General features: G+C 34.0%; 1 protein-coding gene across 1 annotated transcript in view; it reads right to left on the minus strand.

The window, feature by feature from the left end:
• The window catches only part of LOC149800060 (uncharacterized), an 87,880-nt gene that overhangs the window by 20,589 nt on the left and 51,107 nt on the right, over window positions 1-16,184 (minus strand). The window contains exon 5 of the mRNA XM_089959613.1: window positions 7,506-7,621. Coding sequence (XP_089815739.1) covers window positions 7,506-7,621 — 116 coding nt within the window. The remainder of the gene's footprint in view (window positions 1-7,505; window positions 7,622-16,184) is intronic.

Genomic DNA, 16,184 nt, shown 5'->3' on the forward strand with positions numbered 1-16,184 from the left:
TTTTTTTGTCACAAACCGCAAAATCCATTTGAATTAGAACCAAAATACAACCAAAAAAATACACTGAAAAGTTATTTACATTCAGCACTCACTTTAACTATTATACATGTGCAACTTAAACTGAATGATTGCGATCTGAAATACTGTAATGATAATAGTCAGGTACTGTAATGATAATAGGTACTGTAATGATAATAGGTACTGTAATTATCATAGTCAGGTACTATAATTATCATAGTCAGGTACTGTAATTATCATAGTCAGGTACTGTAATTATGATAGTCAGGTACTGTAATTATCATAGTCAGGTACTGTAATTACCATAGTCAGGTACTGTAATGATAATAGTCAGGTACTGTAATGATAATAGTCAGGTACTGTAATTATCATAGTCAGGTACTGTAATTATCATAGTCAGGTACTGTAATGATAATAGTCAGGTACTATAATGATAATAGTCAGGTACTGTAATTATCATAGTCAGGTACTGTAATTATCATAGTCAGGTACTGTAATGATAATAGTTAGGTACTGTAATGATGATAGTCAGGTACTGTAATTATCATAGTCAGGTACTCAGAGTGCTGTAACACATTACTCTCATATTCTTCTTTTAAAGTTTTTAAAGCAGTGTTGATTTGTCCTTTTATCTTATCTGACGTGTTGAAGTTTGAAAAGATGCATCTGCTCTATCATTTTCTGTCATATAATATCCACAACTCACACCATAAAGTGTTTCGTTTAACATCTGGTGCCATTTCCTTTAAAAGTACAGACTGGTTCACTACCTAACTAGCTTGTTTTTAAAATGAATTTGTGAGGCAAAGTAGAAATGGGTCATATAAAGCTGCTATAAATAGCAAATAAGGAAAGTACTCTTATGCTATTCTTATGCAGCAGTCACATTTTTAAAAATATTCTCAAACTTATATGAGAGGAATTAAAGAGATGATAATAAAAATGACAAAAACATTTCATTATTTCATTTTTATTATTTTATTTTTATTGTACAAAAAAGCATAACCCATATACAGTCTAGCATAAGACAAAATTTGGTGAGAAAAAAAATATAATGATTATGCCAAAAGTGTAATAGTTGGTATTTATGGGTATATTTTGCTGCCAGAAAGGAACATAAATTGCAGTTTGCGATATTGGTGAAGCTCAGCATGATCCCTGAATAAACATTTTACATGTTATTTTTCACACTTTTAAGAAGAAAAAACTTTTATCAAGTACAAGAAAAATACATGTATATGAAATTGCAGGAGGCACAACAATCCTCTTATATAAGAATTCATACACAAACTCTCTTCCCCAAAAAGATAATAAACTTTTTTACACATTACATTTGGACATTTAAGAAAAAAAAACATTTTGTGTAGGAGAAAAGTAAATGTATATGAAATTTCAAAGCAATAACAACAATCATGAAATTTCAGACACTCATTTCCTATGAAAATATCCATTAAAATTCCATAACCTATCCATGCTATCAGCATTGAGCCTATGCTAATGTGATGGGAACAATTAACATGGACAATAAAATATATACATGCTGACACATATTCTGAGTGTGGAAATAGAATGGAAATCACATGGAGACATGCAGCATGAGAGTATCATCATGTACATCACATGGAAATCACATGGAGACTTGCAGCATCATTATGTAAATTAGATGGAAATAGCATGGAAAAATTGGACTTAGAAAAAAATACAGCCAGTGAGCTCACTCTCTACACCTGAAAACCATGTTCTTTAATGAATCCACACATGCTGAAAGTGGTCTTGATGAATCTGGACTAAACACAAATAAACTTTACAGAAGAAAACTTATAATTCGTAATCCCTTGCCTATTTTTTAAAAATCTAATATTGTCTGAAAATGAACTTGATGTTGATAATTAACAAAAATAATCATAAACTCATTTAAGAAAGGTGATGTGCTTTTCTTCATTTTATTCTTCACATATCTCTACAGAATATTTGCTTCCTTGGTAAACCAAATATTTCCAGAAATATAATATGACAGGACAAGCAGTGTCTTGTCTCTTATGTACAGCGAGTCCAATCTGACAACAATACATTTGATATGGCATATCCCTGAATTTCTAGATCTGACGTTTCTTCCCATCTGAGCTTTATTCTGGAGTTAAGCCAACCAAAGTGGAGAAGCTATGGGTACATGTAATATCAATAAAGGACACACCAGAAAAGACAAGGATTTTGTCAGGATTTGGTGACAGTATGGTGGAATCCCAGTGAAATTCAAGAAATATTCCAATGTGATTCCATTATGTATCATTGTAGATCCATTTCTGTGGCTGAATCATTGATGGTAACAAAATCGAAGAAAAATGTAACTTTAAATTTAAATCTCCCATCTAATTCCATCATTTTTTGTGTGTGTGTCAAGATGAATCAATATAGATAAAATCAGTCTCTTTATTTATTACCAATATTCTGCATACTTTGATGCTTCTGTCATTCTGCATGTCTTCCTGATTGCATGATTGGAAAGAAACACTTTAGTATGCTTCATTTTAAACGAATATTTTCCACAATGCAAATGTAACCTCAATAAAATATTTAAAAGTACATTTCTTTTTATTTTTCTTTCCTTTTTCTCTTTTTTTAAAATGTTTCTTTTTCCCTCTTTCTTAAAATCATGTACTGAAAAAAATTAGTAGGTTATTTGAAAAATGTTTCAGATTTGTGAAGTTACCTCAACTTTTTTACTATGGAGAAATGACTTGAATATCTAGAGACAACCAAAAATAACAACAACAACAACAACAACAATAATAATAATAATAACACACAGCAGTATATCACTAACATTACTAACATAGTATCATTATTTTTCTGTTAGGTTTCAGGCGTTTCTTATAATCTCCATGTTCTGTATCTATTTTACAAGTTCCAATTAACTGTAATGACCACACAAAGTTCTATGCAGGGATGATCAACATACTCTCTGTAATTCACGTCCTGTATAATTGTCCCTATATTGTTTCAGGCTCTCCATATTTCTTTCTAGGATTACATAACATGTCCAAAATCTACATGCTTTCTCCATAAACGTGTCCCAATACTCAGTGTTTTTCTATGAACACAAACCAACCATAACATGATATGTCACAGTCAAAGCACAATTGTTTTATTCCCAAACCCCCTGACACATTTTGTATTTAAAAAAACATGATTTTCAGCTATCTTCCAAATAAATAAAAAAGCAATCAAACAACAACAACAACAAAAACTCAACCTCTGTGTATGCCCATATCAAGCAGCATGTATAAACATCAAACAGTCTTAGCTCATGTAAAATTTAGCTCGAGTCAGTTTATTACAGCTAATTGTTGTAGAGGCAATTAAAGGCAAGCAGGTTTGGTACTTACAACCTCCATGCCACATACTACTTAAATGGCTGACAACAGCCATGGTGATGTGTTAAGACTTTTTAAGACTTATAGGGCAGCCCATTATGCTAATTTACATAGGTAAAATTTGCTAAGTGGAACAACCCAATTCATTTTATATTACTGGTAAATCAAAAAAAAGCTAAAAGAAGAAATGGCCTTGCAGTTGAATCACCTTGAATGAAAATAAGAAAGCCATCCGTATTAAAAATTACTGGCAATTTTGTGAACAGCATCAATTTAAGTTGGATTTTCCTCCATGTACAAGATGAAAACCATGACAATTTGGGTCGTCAGAATACTGTTTAAGTGTGATTCATTTGAAGGTGGTTCAAGAATAAAATAAATTAGTGTTGAAATTCTCCATAAACACATAAAATGTCGAAATTCTTCATCGACACATAAAGTATCAAAATTCTTCATACACACATAAAGTTTGTAATGTCTCCATAAAAACATGAAGTGTCTAAAATTGCCATGAACACATAAAGTGTCATTTACCCCATGCTTTTTCTATGAATGCACAAATGTGTAAAATGCCCCATGCTTTCTCTATCAACAAATACAAATCTATGAACAAATAAAAAAATGTTCAAATAACCCATGTGTTTTCTACAGTGCACAGACCTTCTCCAGATCATGTCGAAATTTTGGAAGTCCTAGCAATCTGAACCATGGACTTTGCTCTATAGTCTAATTAGGGATATTGGCTGGTTGACCTAGGTAATACCTGACACACTGACAGGTGAAATTTGGCACATGCACTAAACACCTATCAGTTTCAGCAGCTGTTGAGAAAGGGCTTTTAGAATAGCATAAAATTTCATGAACTGCACAATCAACCAATAGATTTTCACTCTGACTGATAGCAGCCAATAGATTTTCACTCTGACTGATAGCAGCCAATAGATTTTCACTCTGACTGATAGCAGCCAATAGATTTTCACTCTGACTGATAGCAGCCAATAGATTTTCACTTTAAGTGATAGTAGCAAATAAATTTTCACTTTGATAGCAGCCAACAGATTTTCACTTTGACTGATAGTGGCAGATAATAAGGCTTCATATGCTTTTCAAATTGCAGTTCATGTGTTACATATGTAGTACACAGTATGAGGTACCTATACCCTGTCTAACTCACCCATCATTCGGTTTAAACTTGGTCATTCAGCAGTTTGGCAAGATTAACATGCATTGAGAGGGGTAGTATCACATTTCTCCAACATGAAGGAAACAAGTAGCTCAATGGGACTGAGACTCAAAAGTCTGAAAAGGATTTCCAGGACTCCAGGATAAAATCATTTCTTCTTTCTAACTGTTGAAACCATCTATGACAGTCTTGAAAAGTAAAGATTTTTCAAATTAGCCATTTTGGCAGCCACAATGGTGTCATATTTATTAATGGCAAACTAAACACTATTAGAAGATTTTTGATGAAAAGCCCACATTGATATCACCATCCAATCTGAAAAAATGGTGACAAGATTTTCAATATGCTCTATGTGACAGCCATATCTGACGTCAGATTGTCACCATGTTCATTCAGGGCCAAAAAGATATCAGAATTAGTCTTCTGGTGAAACTCCATGCCAATATGCCATTCCATTTAAGAGGAGTAGCAATAACAAGATCTTCAAGATGGCTGCCATAGTGGCCATACTGAATGGCAGACCGGCACATTTTCCTTTAGTATGAACTAGACATCATAAGAAGACTTCTGGTGAAAACCCAGCGTAGATATCATTCTACATCTAGGTTTTGGTTTTGTGGGGTTTAACACCATTTTTCAGAAAATGACAGACTACGTGTGGCAGCCAGAATATCTGGTAGAGGAAAATCCTGGGAAGACCCTGGTAAGAACCACCAACCTATGGGAAACTTCAGTCAAGTCATCTCACATTCCCACAATGGATGAGCTGAGACTTGAACTCATGCTGACCAAGGTGAGATGAGTGAGAAATCTGTGAAGGCAAGTGCCTGAGACCACTTGTCCACCAGTAGCCCCTTCTTATTCCAGGAGGAGTGGTGATAAGATTTTCAAGATGGTCATTGTGGTGCCCATGATGGATATCAGGTTGCCATAATTTTTATTTAAGACCTACAAGACAATATAAGAATGACTTTTTACATTCAGCATGACTAGCAATAAGATGATTTGCAAGAAGGTTGCAGTGGTGACCATACTGGGACAATTTTCCTTTAGGATCAAGTATAAGTCTTCTAGTGAAACTCCATGGGGATTTGGGCATCAATTCTGGAGAAGTAATGATAACAAGATTTTCAAGATGTCCATTACAGTTGACATATTTGATGTCTAACTGGAATCATTTTCCTTTAGGACCAACTAGACATTATAGGAAGTCATCGAGCACTCTGTGTCTGTATGACTTTCCATTAAGAACAAGTACCTATAACAAGATTTTCAAGATGGCTGCCATGGTGGTCATATTGGATGTCAGATCTGCACCATTTCATTTCGGACCAGCTAGACATTGTAAGAAATCTTTAACAGAACCCCCATATTGATATGAGCATTCATTCAGGAATAGCGATAACAAAATTTAAAGATGCTCTGGTGACCATATTGGTTGTCCATGCAGAACCATTTTGACTTATTACAAACTAGTCCCCACAAGTCTTCTGGCGGAAATCCCATGTTGATATGACTCTCAATTTCACAAGTCTTCTGGTGGAAATCCCATGTTGATATGACTCTCAATTTCACAAGTCTTCTGGTGGAAATCCCATGTTGATATGACTCTCAATTTCACAAGTCTTCTGGTGGAAATCCCATGTTGATATGACTCTCAATTTCACAAGTCTTCTGGTGGAAATCCCATGTTGATATGACTCTCAATTTCACAAGTCTTCTGGTGGAAATCCCATGTTGATATGACTCTCAATTTATGAGGAGTTAATATAACAAGATTTGAAAGCTGGCTGCTGCATTAATCATATTGGATGTCAGATCAGCACCATTTTCATTTAGTTTCAACAATACATCATCGTATGTTTTTAGCAGACACCCCCTCCCCTGTTCATATGGCAATCTATTCAAAAGAGTAGCACTAATATGATTTTCAAAATGGCCTCTGAAGTCAAAGTGAAACCATTTTCATTTAGGACAAATTAGATACCATAAGTCTTATGGTGAAAACCTCGTGTCTATAGGACTTCCTGTTCAGAAAAAAAAGCTATAATGATTTTCAAGCTAGCTGCCATGATGTTTTTTTTGGACATCAAATTAGCACCATTTTCATTTATGATCAACTAGTTATCACAAAAATTCTTTTAGTGAAACCTCCATGTTGAAATGACTACTTAGGGATAACAATATTGTCAAGATGGCTGCTATGGCGGTCATGCTGGATATCTAAGTAACACCATTTTCATTTAGAACCAACAAGACCTTGGAATAAATTCATGGCAATCCTACAAGTAGTTTTTGATGATAGTGATTACAAACTTGTGGCCACAGTTAACAAAGAAAAATAGACCATACCATAATCTCTATTGGTCTAAACACTTCATGAATATAATCTGACAACTGAGATATATAGAGACAGATGTTATGTTCTGACTTCTAAATCTTGCCTTATTTAACTTACATTTTATTTTACGATGGTTGCTCTCTCGTCAATACTTTCCCCATGTTCTAAATCATGGAATCTATGGTGAGGCCATTGGGTACCAGTATCTCGTATTCCATGGATAATCATAGGAGCAGTAGAAAATGTTTGGTGACATATCTTGGCAGATGATGAAACATTTAAACTAGATAATTAAAACAGACAAGATGCCAGTAAAGAGGCACATAAGGGAAACATGTGACCCAAGTGAAAAAAAAGATGGAAAATCACAATCATGCAATAAATCAGTTCACCAATATTCTCTTATGATACCAGTGACATCATAGGGTGGGCAACTCAAAGGGTGTTGGAAGAGAAAACTTGGGTGCTAAGTGCCTTTGATAGCTCTACCAATACCTTTTTGGTCATCACACCCTACAATATCTCTGGTATCCCAATCACACAAATAGTGTAACAATTTATAGTCCAACAAAATTAAGAGACAACCTACCATCTGGGCATGTGGGAGGCTTGGAAAACTTCAGGCTGTAGTTGTATGCAGCAGCAATTGAAGGACACTCCTCCTTCAACATCCGTACAGAGCAGATGGCAGTAACTCTGTACATTCTGGAGATACAAGACAATATTTGCATCTGAATCCGAAACATAGAGAATTAACTCTCAAGTTCTATACAATGTCAGAAAAGACAGTGAATTAACTCTCAAGTTCTATACAATGTCACAAAAGACAGTGAATTATGTCTCAAGTTCTATACAATGTCACAAAAGACAGTGAATTAATTCTCAAGTTCTATACAATGTCACAAAAGACAGTGAATTGTGTCTCAACTTCTATACAATGTCACAAAAGACAGTGAATTGTGTCTCAACTTCTATACAATGTCACAAAAGACAGTGAATTATGTCTCAACTTCTATACAATGTCACAAAAGACAGTGAATTATGTCTCAAGTTCTATACAATGTCACAAAAAGGAATTCACTATAGTTTGCTACAGTGTCACAAAAATTACTTCTCTGTTAAATACAATGTCACAAACCCTGGGAATTGACTCTACTTTGATATAGTATCACAAAACACATGTAATTCACTGTTTGCTCTAGCTGAATACAATGTCACAAAACATGGGGGGGGGTGGATACTCAAAAAAGTGTTTTGAGGTCCCAAAGGGGTGTCAGTGTGCATTACCAATTGAGAATAAGCTATCTTTTTATAGAAAATGATTAGAAACTCAGATCTGTATAAAAATAATCAACATACAAATAATTAACTTGTCTGTTTAAAGAAAAGTTCTGGGGCCCCAGGTAGTTGAGTGCCTTTACAGATCACCAACATCTCACCTCTGTCCACATGGGTTCAAGTCTTGGGCTTGGCCAATGTAGGTATGTGAGAAAGCTTGCTAGTAACTTCCTGTGGGCCAATTTTTCTTCCCAGGATTTTTCCGGATTCCTCCTTCAATAGATATACTGGTCACCATGTATAACCTATCATATGCTGAAAAATGGTGTTACGCCCAAAACAACAATAATAACAATAAGATGTTCCCATAAAGTTATTTCAAACACGATAATTTATGAATTTTCATTGACTCATAAAGACCGATATCATTCAAAATATGTCTGTTAAATATACAGATATATATAAATTCTGAATGTTAAAAAACCCAAATAAAATAGCTTAACATGCCATCCTCTTCATAATCCCAATAACATCTCTGTGAAATCTGACTGAGAGGATCTTTCAGTGATATTTAAAGAGATAAAAACTAAAGTATATGTAATAAGAAGTTTTATATTTGATTTACATTTTTTAAAAACATAATTCCACTTTTTGAAGCAAACAGTACAAAACCTTCAGTTTTAGTGTTTTCCAATATAGTGACTGCTCTAATAGAATATATTAATAACTGGAATAAGCCCATCCTATGAATGGATTAGGGAGATTGCACAATAACAGCACTGAGATAACCCTTAACCTCATACAGCATTGTGACAAAGTGCAGCGCGCTATAAATAGAACACCTGTTACCTAGTTGACAGCATACACATAGGCCTGCCTGTGAACTGTTAAGCAATGTAAAGTATGTTACGTTTAACAGCAAATTTAACCATTTTACATTTTTGGAACACATCTATTATATGTGGAAAAATTTAAGAGTAAAGTCCGATTGTTATAGTTGTGTAATTATTTTTCACGGAAGAATTTTTAATGTGCTTTAAAATCTTGAGAGATCTCATTCACCGTCATGTCAGTGAGGCCGCGTGACCAACCGTAGCTGCCATTTCCCATACTCGAAATTTACATGTTTTTCATCTGTGTCTACATCACTGAATTTGATAATTTATAAAAACCAATTGCTGCCTACATCATATCAGAGCCTTTACCGAAGTTATTGAATCTTTCATAGTTGTGATTCTAATCATGAAAACTTTGTAAGTACTGAATGAAATCTGTGACCACCATTTTGGAAAGTGGAGACTACAACACAGTTACTTTAAATAGCAGATATTGACCAGTGCACAAACAGCAACCACATGATCTGATGTAATTGTCATTCACAGAAATGAATGCAGTATCTAATAGGGGGTTTTCCCCGAAGGTGGCACTACGAAAACCAGCTCAAAATGCTGATGTTTACAGCAGGCGTCAAAAGGCGCTTCCATGTGAATGGAGTAGAGGCGTCAAAAGGCGCTTGCATGAGGTAATGGGCTAAGTAATTTTGAAATGCAGGACTTGTCCAACTAGATGTACATGGTTGAATTTGATTCTGACACAGTGAGGACTGGTCTGGGTCGGAAGATGGTGTAGAGAGAATCAAGATGGAATCAGGTATGAGGAAAATTTACAAATGCATCACATGCAATAAATTTGTCAGTAATATGACGATTTTTAAGAAGCACTCAACCACTTACTTTCACATTACATTTTTCAAGAACAGATAAAAACTGCATATTGTGCATTTTGTCATTTTAAGTATGGATAAATATCCGCATGGGAATTAGCATTAAAGATTCAATGTTTAAATGTGTAAATGGCAAATAAGTAATTGTGTAAATGAACATAGGTATGGATGTCAGTACCAAAGGAATTACCCCTATCATTTCAATCAAATTTTACCACATTTCTGCTTAAAAAAACAGTTTAGTATGATATTTCTTTTAATTTGGTTGTAATGACATTACACGTCAGGTTGATTTACTGACCTTGTTGACAAATAACACTATTTGTCTTTGAAAAATATTTTCTTTGAAAGAACCTTTGATGACATTTTGAAGAAAAACCATTTCAAGCTTATAACCCAATGCAGTTTCTCATGGACCAACCATTTGATTCGGAGGGGCTCAGATTATATTTTTTAAGATAAAGTATCGTACCCCAAATTGCTTGAAAAAAATATTCTTGCACTGAATCATCTAAAATTAATACTATTTATATCAATTATAATATCTGACAAAATTTTAGTTTCTTTAGGAAAAAAATTCCTGGTTCAATAAAAATCCCAGGACCCCTCCCCCATACAAAATCAAATTGCTGGTCCCTTAGTAATTGCAGACCCTTAAAAAAGCCATCCTATGCATTTTGTCCACACAATATGCCTGTTATATTATAAATATTTTTATTATCATATACAAATATGTACCAGTATGAAACAACATCAGACAATCCTAAGAATGTTTACTGATATTGACAGATATATTCATCAATGACACATCTTAAAATCTTAATCCTGTTATATTATGAGATAGAAAAGAAATACCGTAAATAAAACTAGTTTTAACTATGTCAGGGGTTTACAAAGTAATGGCCATCAGTTGTAAGCCTAACATGCGATGAAAGGATGAATTTTTCATCATTTTGTTTAAGCAGTTTGGTTACTGTATACCATGTACAAGTTTAAAATTTTTAAATATGCTGCAGCCTTTTTTTGGCACGTTCTTAAATATGTAGAATCAAAACCAACACAAAATCTCATGTCTATTCAATTGGAAGGAAACAATGGAACACACAATAATTGTGATTTGTGTTGGCACTACCAAGCCAAGCCTTTTCATGTTATTAAGCTAGAAACATATTGTTCAGCTGATGTTATTCAAATGTGTTGTGTTTATTACTAAAAAGTTATTCAAATGTGTTGTGTTTATTACTAAAAAGTTATTCAAATGTGTTGTGTTTATTACTAAAAAGTTATTCAAATGTGTTGTGTTTATTACTAAAAAGTTATTCAAATGTGTTGTGTTTATTACTAAAAAGTTATTCAAATGTGTTGTGTTTATTACTAAAAAGTTCATATATGTAATTATCACACATGAATGCTAGTATCAGATTTTTTGTAACCATGTTGAGTTTGGTAAACCTGTCCTGTTTGGTGTATTTACAATGGTCCAAATTTCAATAAATTTCAGTAATGTGTAAGACTAGTCCATACACCAAATATGGTGAAATCTGTTTAAAAAAACTTGTTGTTGTTGTTGTGGGGTTTAATGCCATTTCTCAGCACACGATAGGCTATGCATGGCGGCCAGTATTAATGATGGAGGAAGAACCAGGGAAAACCCCGGGAAGAAACACCGACCCACAAGAAGCTACTGGCAAGCTTTCTCACATACCCACATTGGCCGAATCATAGACTTGAACCCATGCAGACAGAGGTGAGATGGCAGTGATCCATAACGGAGAGCGCTTTAGACCTATTGGCCACTCGGGGCCCCAAAATAACTTGTAATATTATTTTTATTTGAAACTCTACTCTAGGATGTCATTGAATCTTCCTCTCATGTCATGCAGTATCAAGCTGAAGACAATATGGAGTACTTTTTGTTCCCTTCATGCATAATTGCCAACCCCTCTGACAGTATTTACAGTGGGGAAAGGTAGGGGTCAGAGGTTCAAAAGGTGGAGTCTGAGATCCCAAGGGAGGTGACAAGTCAAAATGCAGCATCATACAACTGAGACAAAATAATTATTTCTTAAAAGAATTTAATTTTTCAAAAACATTGGTTGTTATACATTTGGCTTCTTCAGGTTCATGTATATATGTTTTTAGCTGATGGATTTGAAAATATATCCATGTATATGTCTGCCACATGTACCAGCACTAAGCCAGCAGTTGACAGCTGTGTTTGGGTTAAAGTCCTCAAACTCTGGTCCATTTGCAGAAATGTTCATTAGCATTTGTAAACTCTCTTGGTTTAAGGAATTCCTTAAAGAAGTATTGATTAAGTTCATTGAACTAAATCCTTGTTCACACTCAGCAGTGGATGGGCTTATTACAAACATGATTTCTAATAGTTTGCATAACTGACTGAGGCTAGGTGGAGTATTTACTAAGAGTGTGCCAGTTTTGGATATTGTTTGCAGTAAATGCAAAACATCTTTCCTTCCGAGTCAATATATTCAAGCCAGGGATGACAATCAACCCAATGCGGCTGAAAATTTCTCTGTCTCTTAGTAGTGTCATATTTTACATTTTTTCCATCACAGATTGTTGCTTATGTCTCTTTGGAGAAATAGCTACCGCACACTGAGTATCCGTCTTACGTTTTATCCCTACATTTTCAATCAAATTTACCTTCTCTGAATTGCTGTTATTACCTTCCTTGTGAAAATAATTTAGCAAACTCATTTTATCCACAGAGTAACTATCAGCTTGCTTGACAACTACTTCTAAAGTGATCCTAACATCAATTTTCTCTTTTTAAATAAGAAATGAAACAGCTCATTAATTAGCGTAATTGTTTCTCTTCCAACACAATATCGCACGTGGAAGTTAATCATCTGTATAATCAATTATAAATTAAAGAATCATTACTGTCATTTAATCAGTTCATAAAGGAAACCAACACTGATGTCGGTAAAGCACCTTTCATTAACTTAATTACACTGACTCGCTGGATTAAAATCATAGAGAGCTGCTCGTTATGATCTAGATTGAGTAAAATCATTGCAACAAAACCGCTTACAACACTGCTAATTGATCATACTGGTTTTCTTTTGTTTGACGTGTTTCGATTTGCCAATAATTTGGTCGCTTAGCCCAATATGCAGTCAAGCTGTAACAGGATGTAAATGTATACACAAAGAGGGGTAGAATCAAGTATTCAGTACGCCCAGAGGGCATGATTGGCCAAATAAAGATAGATATAGTGATTAAAGCACGAAATAAGGACTAGCCCGACTTTGTTAAAAAGCACTTGTCCCGGACTAGCGACTTGGAAAATTTTACTTGCCCGACTTCAAAAATGACTAGTCTGGGACATTGGGCTATGGGATTTGCTCAGCCCTGACACTACCCTTAGCAAAACGTATACGTATTATGTAGAATATTATCTGTTAGGTTAGCATAAAACAATGTATATAAATATTTTAATTAGAACAAGCAAGATATGTCAGTTTGTGTTTTCTCTCATAAATATGTACGTTATGAAGTATGATTATTTTCTTTCAAAGAATATCAAAATAGTTTGTTTAAATTTAGTTTTCTATCCCTAAAACCTATCTTACGTAGCATCTACTTTTTTGTTGAAGAAAAAGAATGTACAAACTATTGTTAAGTTTGGCCAAATTGTATTTCGAGTTGGCCGAATTGTCTTTGGGCCAAATTCACTATAATCCGGCATAAATGATACAACTTTCCCACCCCTCCCCTATTCAATCCCACAGATTAAATACACTTTTTTCTGGTAAACATGGTTTTGCGGAAAAAGAAGGAACGCTTATTCCCCATCATCACTCTTTTGGTTACATCCGTATGCAACACGGCGCATCATATTTGCTGTACAATAGCACGATCGTATACTATATCACATAGAAATTTATGTGGGGAAATTAAGCACTTGAATGGCTAGGTTGAATAGAAGGGATAAATGTACGTCATATCCGGTTTTGGCACACGGAAACTACTGATTTTTTACGGAGATTGCTGAATAATTTTTTCATTTTATAAAGCAGATTTTAAGTCTAATTAAACATTTTTATGGTGTGCATACATAACCAATGCGTTTTGTTTACAACTATAATAATATCACACGTTTGTACAATATAGGTGGCCTTTAAGTTAATTTAATAATCAAATCAGTAAGACCTACATGATTTCATGAAATTAGCAGGATTTATTTGACTTTATGTATAATTATAGAAGAAAAAGCTAAAAATTTATTCAATGATTTACAATTATTTTACATTTTAAAACGCTGAATTATATTTTTGTACCACAAGCACCAGACAAGAACATTAATATGCAAATCTAGGCTACAATTGCTGATTATTTACTGTTCTCTATTATAAAATAATATGAAAAGCAAAGGAATGGACTAGATATGCCATGTATTTTAACTAATTTATGATTGACAATTTGAAGTAAACATCAAATAAGCACTATCCTCATTAATTACTAAAAATTTAACCCCACCACAAAAAATCTCCCATACATCAGTTTCAAACTTGCCTAAATAGCTTCTAGTGTGACGTTGTAATTATTATATAAAGCAAAGTATAGGTATCAAATATCGTATTGATATATGCACATCTGTTCTGAATAATAATGTAAATTATGACAAGATTACAAAGAGAAAATATTCAATATGTTAACAAAGCACCATACCACTCTCAAAACTTCCGCATACAGAGTTGTAATTTAAAACCATTTTTCAGCACATGATAGGCTATACATAGCAGCCAGTATAACTGGTGGAATATGAACCCAGTAAGAACTACCAACGAACAGGAGGCAGCTGGCAAACTTTCTCCTATGCCCAAATTGGTCAAGACTGAGACTCGAGCCAACGTGAACAGAGTTGAGATGGCAGGGATTGGTAATGGTGAGTGATTTAGACTACTCAGCCACCCATGGTCCCTTCACATGTAGAAAACAAAATAATGAAGTGAGTAACAGGAAGAATAATACATTCTAGAAATTTAATTTAATTCTGTTAGGTACAAATTTCAAGTAAAACCATTTTTTGACTAAAACCAAAAGTCACATAAAATGACAAGCCAATGAACATTTAGTATACAAGCAATGTGTCCCATTCAGCCATTGGTAGTGAAAGTGACAGCCATACTAAATGTGGACTTAGTATGCAGATGTGTGTATGCTTATCCCAAATTTTCTAAACTCTGACCCTAGTATAAACTTGTACTGGGCATACACTTCTTTTGAGATGGAGTAAGCTTTAAAAGTTATCTCCCTTAGCCTGATTATCAGGTGTAGCACAGAGACCATGTTTTTAAATGTTGACATATGCCAGTAATTATGGTTATAAAGTTAATTTTAATTGTGTAAACTGGAAATAACTGCCCAGCTCAATATTTATAACAACCTGAATTGTCAATGTTAATATTGTATTACATGAAAAAATTTTTAAAGTATTTCTTTTAAAGGTTGATAAAAGCATATTCTAATGATGTTACTAGGAAAGGAGTGTCTTCAACTTTAAATAATGTGCCTAAATTGATTAACCAAAACACTGATGTATTTCTATTCACTGTCAGTGAATGCTTGGTTCATGTGCACCAAGACAGGACTAAAAGGTACAGTACTAATTCAGTTCCAATGTAAACCAACACAAACAAAATGATATTAGAAATTCATTAACTTAAAATTCTGAGTGCTCATGAACACTCCTAAATTTATTAGTATAGATGCATCCTGGATGACAGCTTCTGTGTAGAGAAAACCGTATGACCCACATCACCTTTTGGATCTACATGCATTTAAAACATTCAATATCACTTCAAAAAGTCAGTTTCTGATTTCAAGTAATGAGTCTTTAAAACGAGTTTGTAAAGGGAGTGATATTCTATCAGTAAAACAATGTCACTATATTTTTCTCAATTATAACAAGAATAAGCTCTCAAAACATTATTTTTCTTAAAATCTTACTTTCATTATTAAACAATACTGGCCTGCTAAACCCATAGAGTCTTAATTTTATCTTCACCCAGTTCTAGACTGGTTTCCATTTTTCCATATCATTAGTAACATAAGTCCTATATTGTCCTACTTTCCTGTACCTGGGCAGACTAAAGGTGTTTTTCAAAACTGAAGAGTAGCAATAAATAATTAATCATATTAACCAATACTATATGAGCTACACATTTCTGAGAGAACAGAGAAACAATCACCAAGAACTTTTAGGCAAGTGTTGGGAATATACTCCTAAATTTACTG

Source organism: Sinohyriopsis cumingii, chromosome 5, assembly GCF_028554795.1.
Source record: "Sinohyriopsis cumingii isolate HCF-2022 chromosome 5, ASM2855479v2, whole genome shotgun sequence".
Classification (NCBI taxonomy): domain Eukaryota; kingdom Metazoa; phylum Mollusca; class Bivalvia; order Unionida; family Unionidae; genus Sinohyriopsis; species Sinohyriopsis cumingii.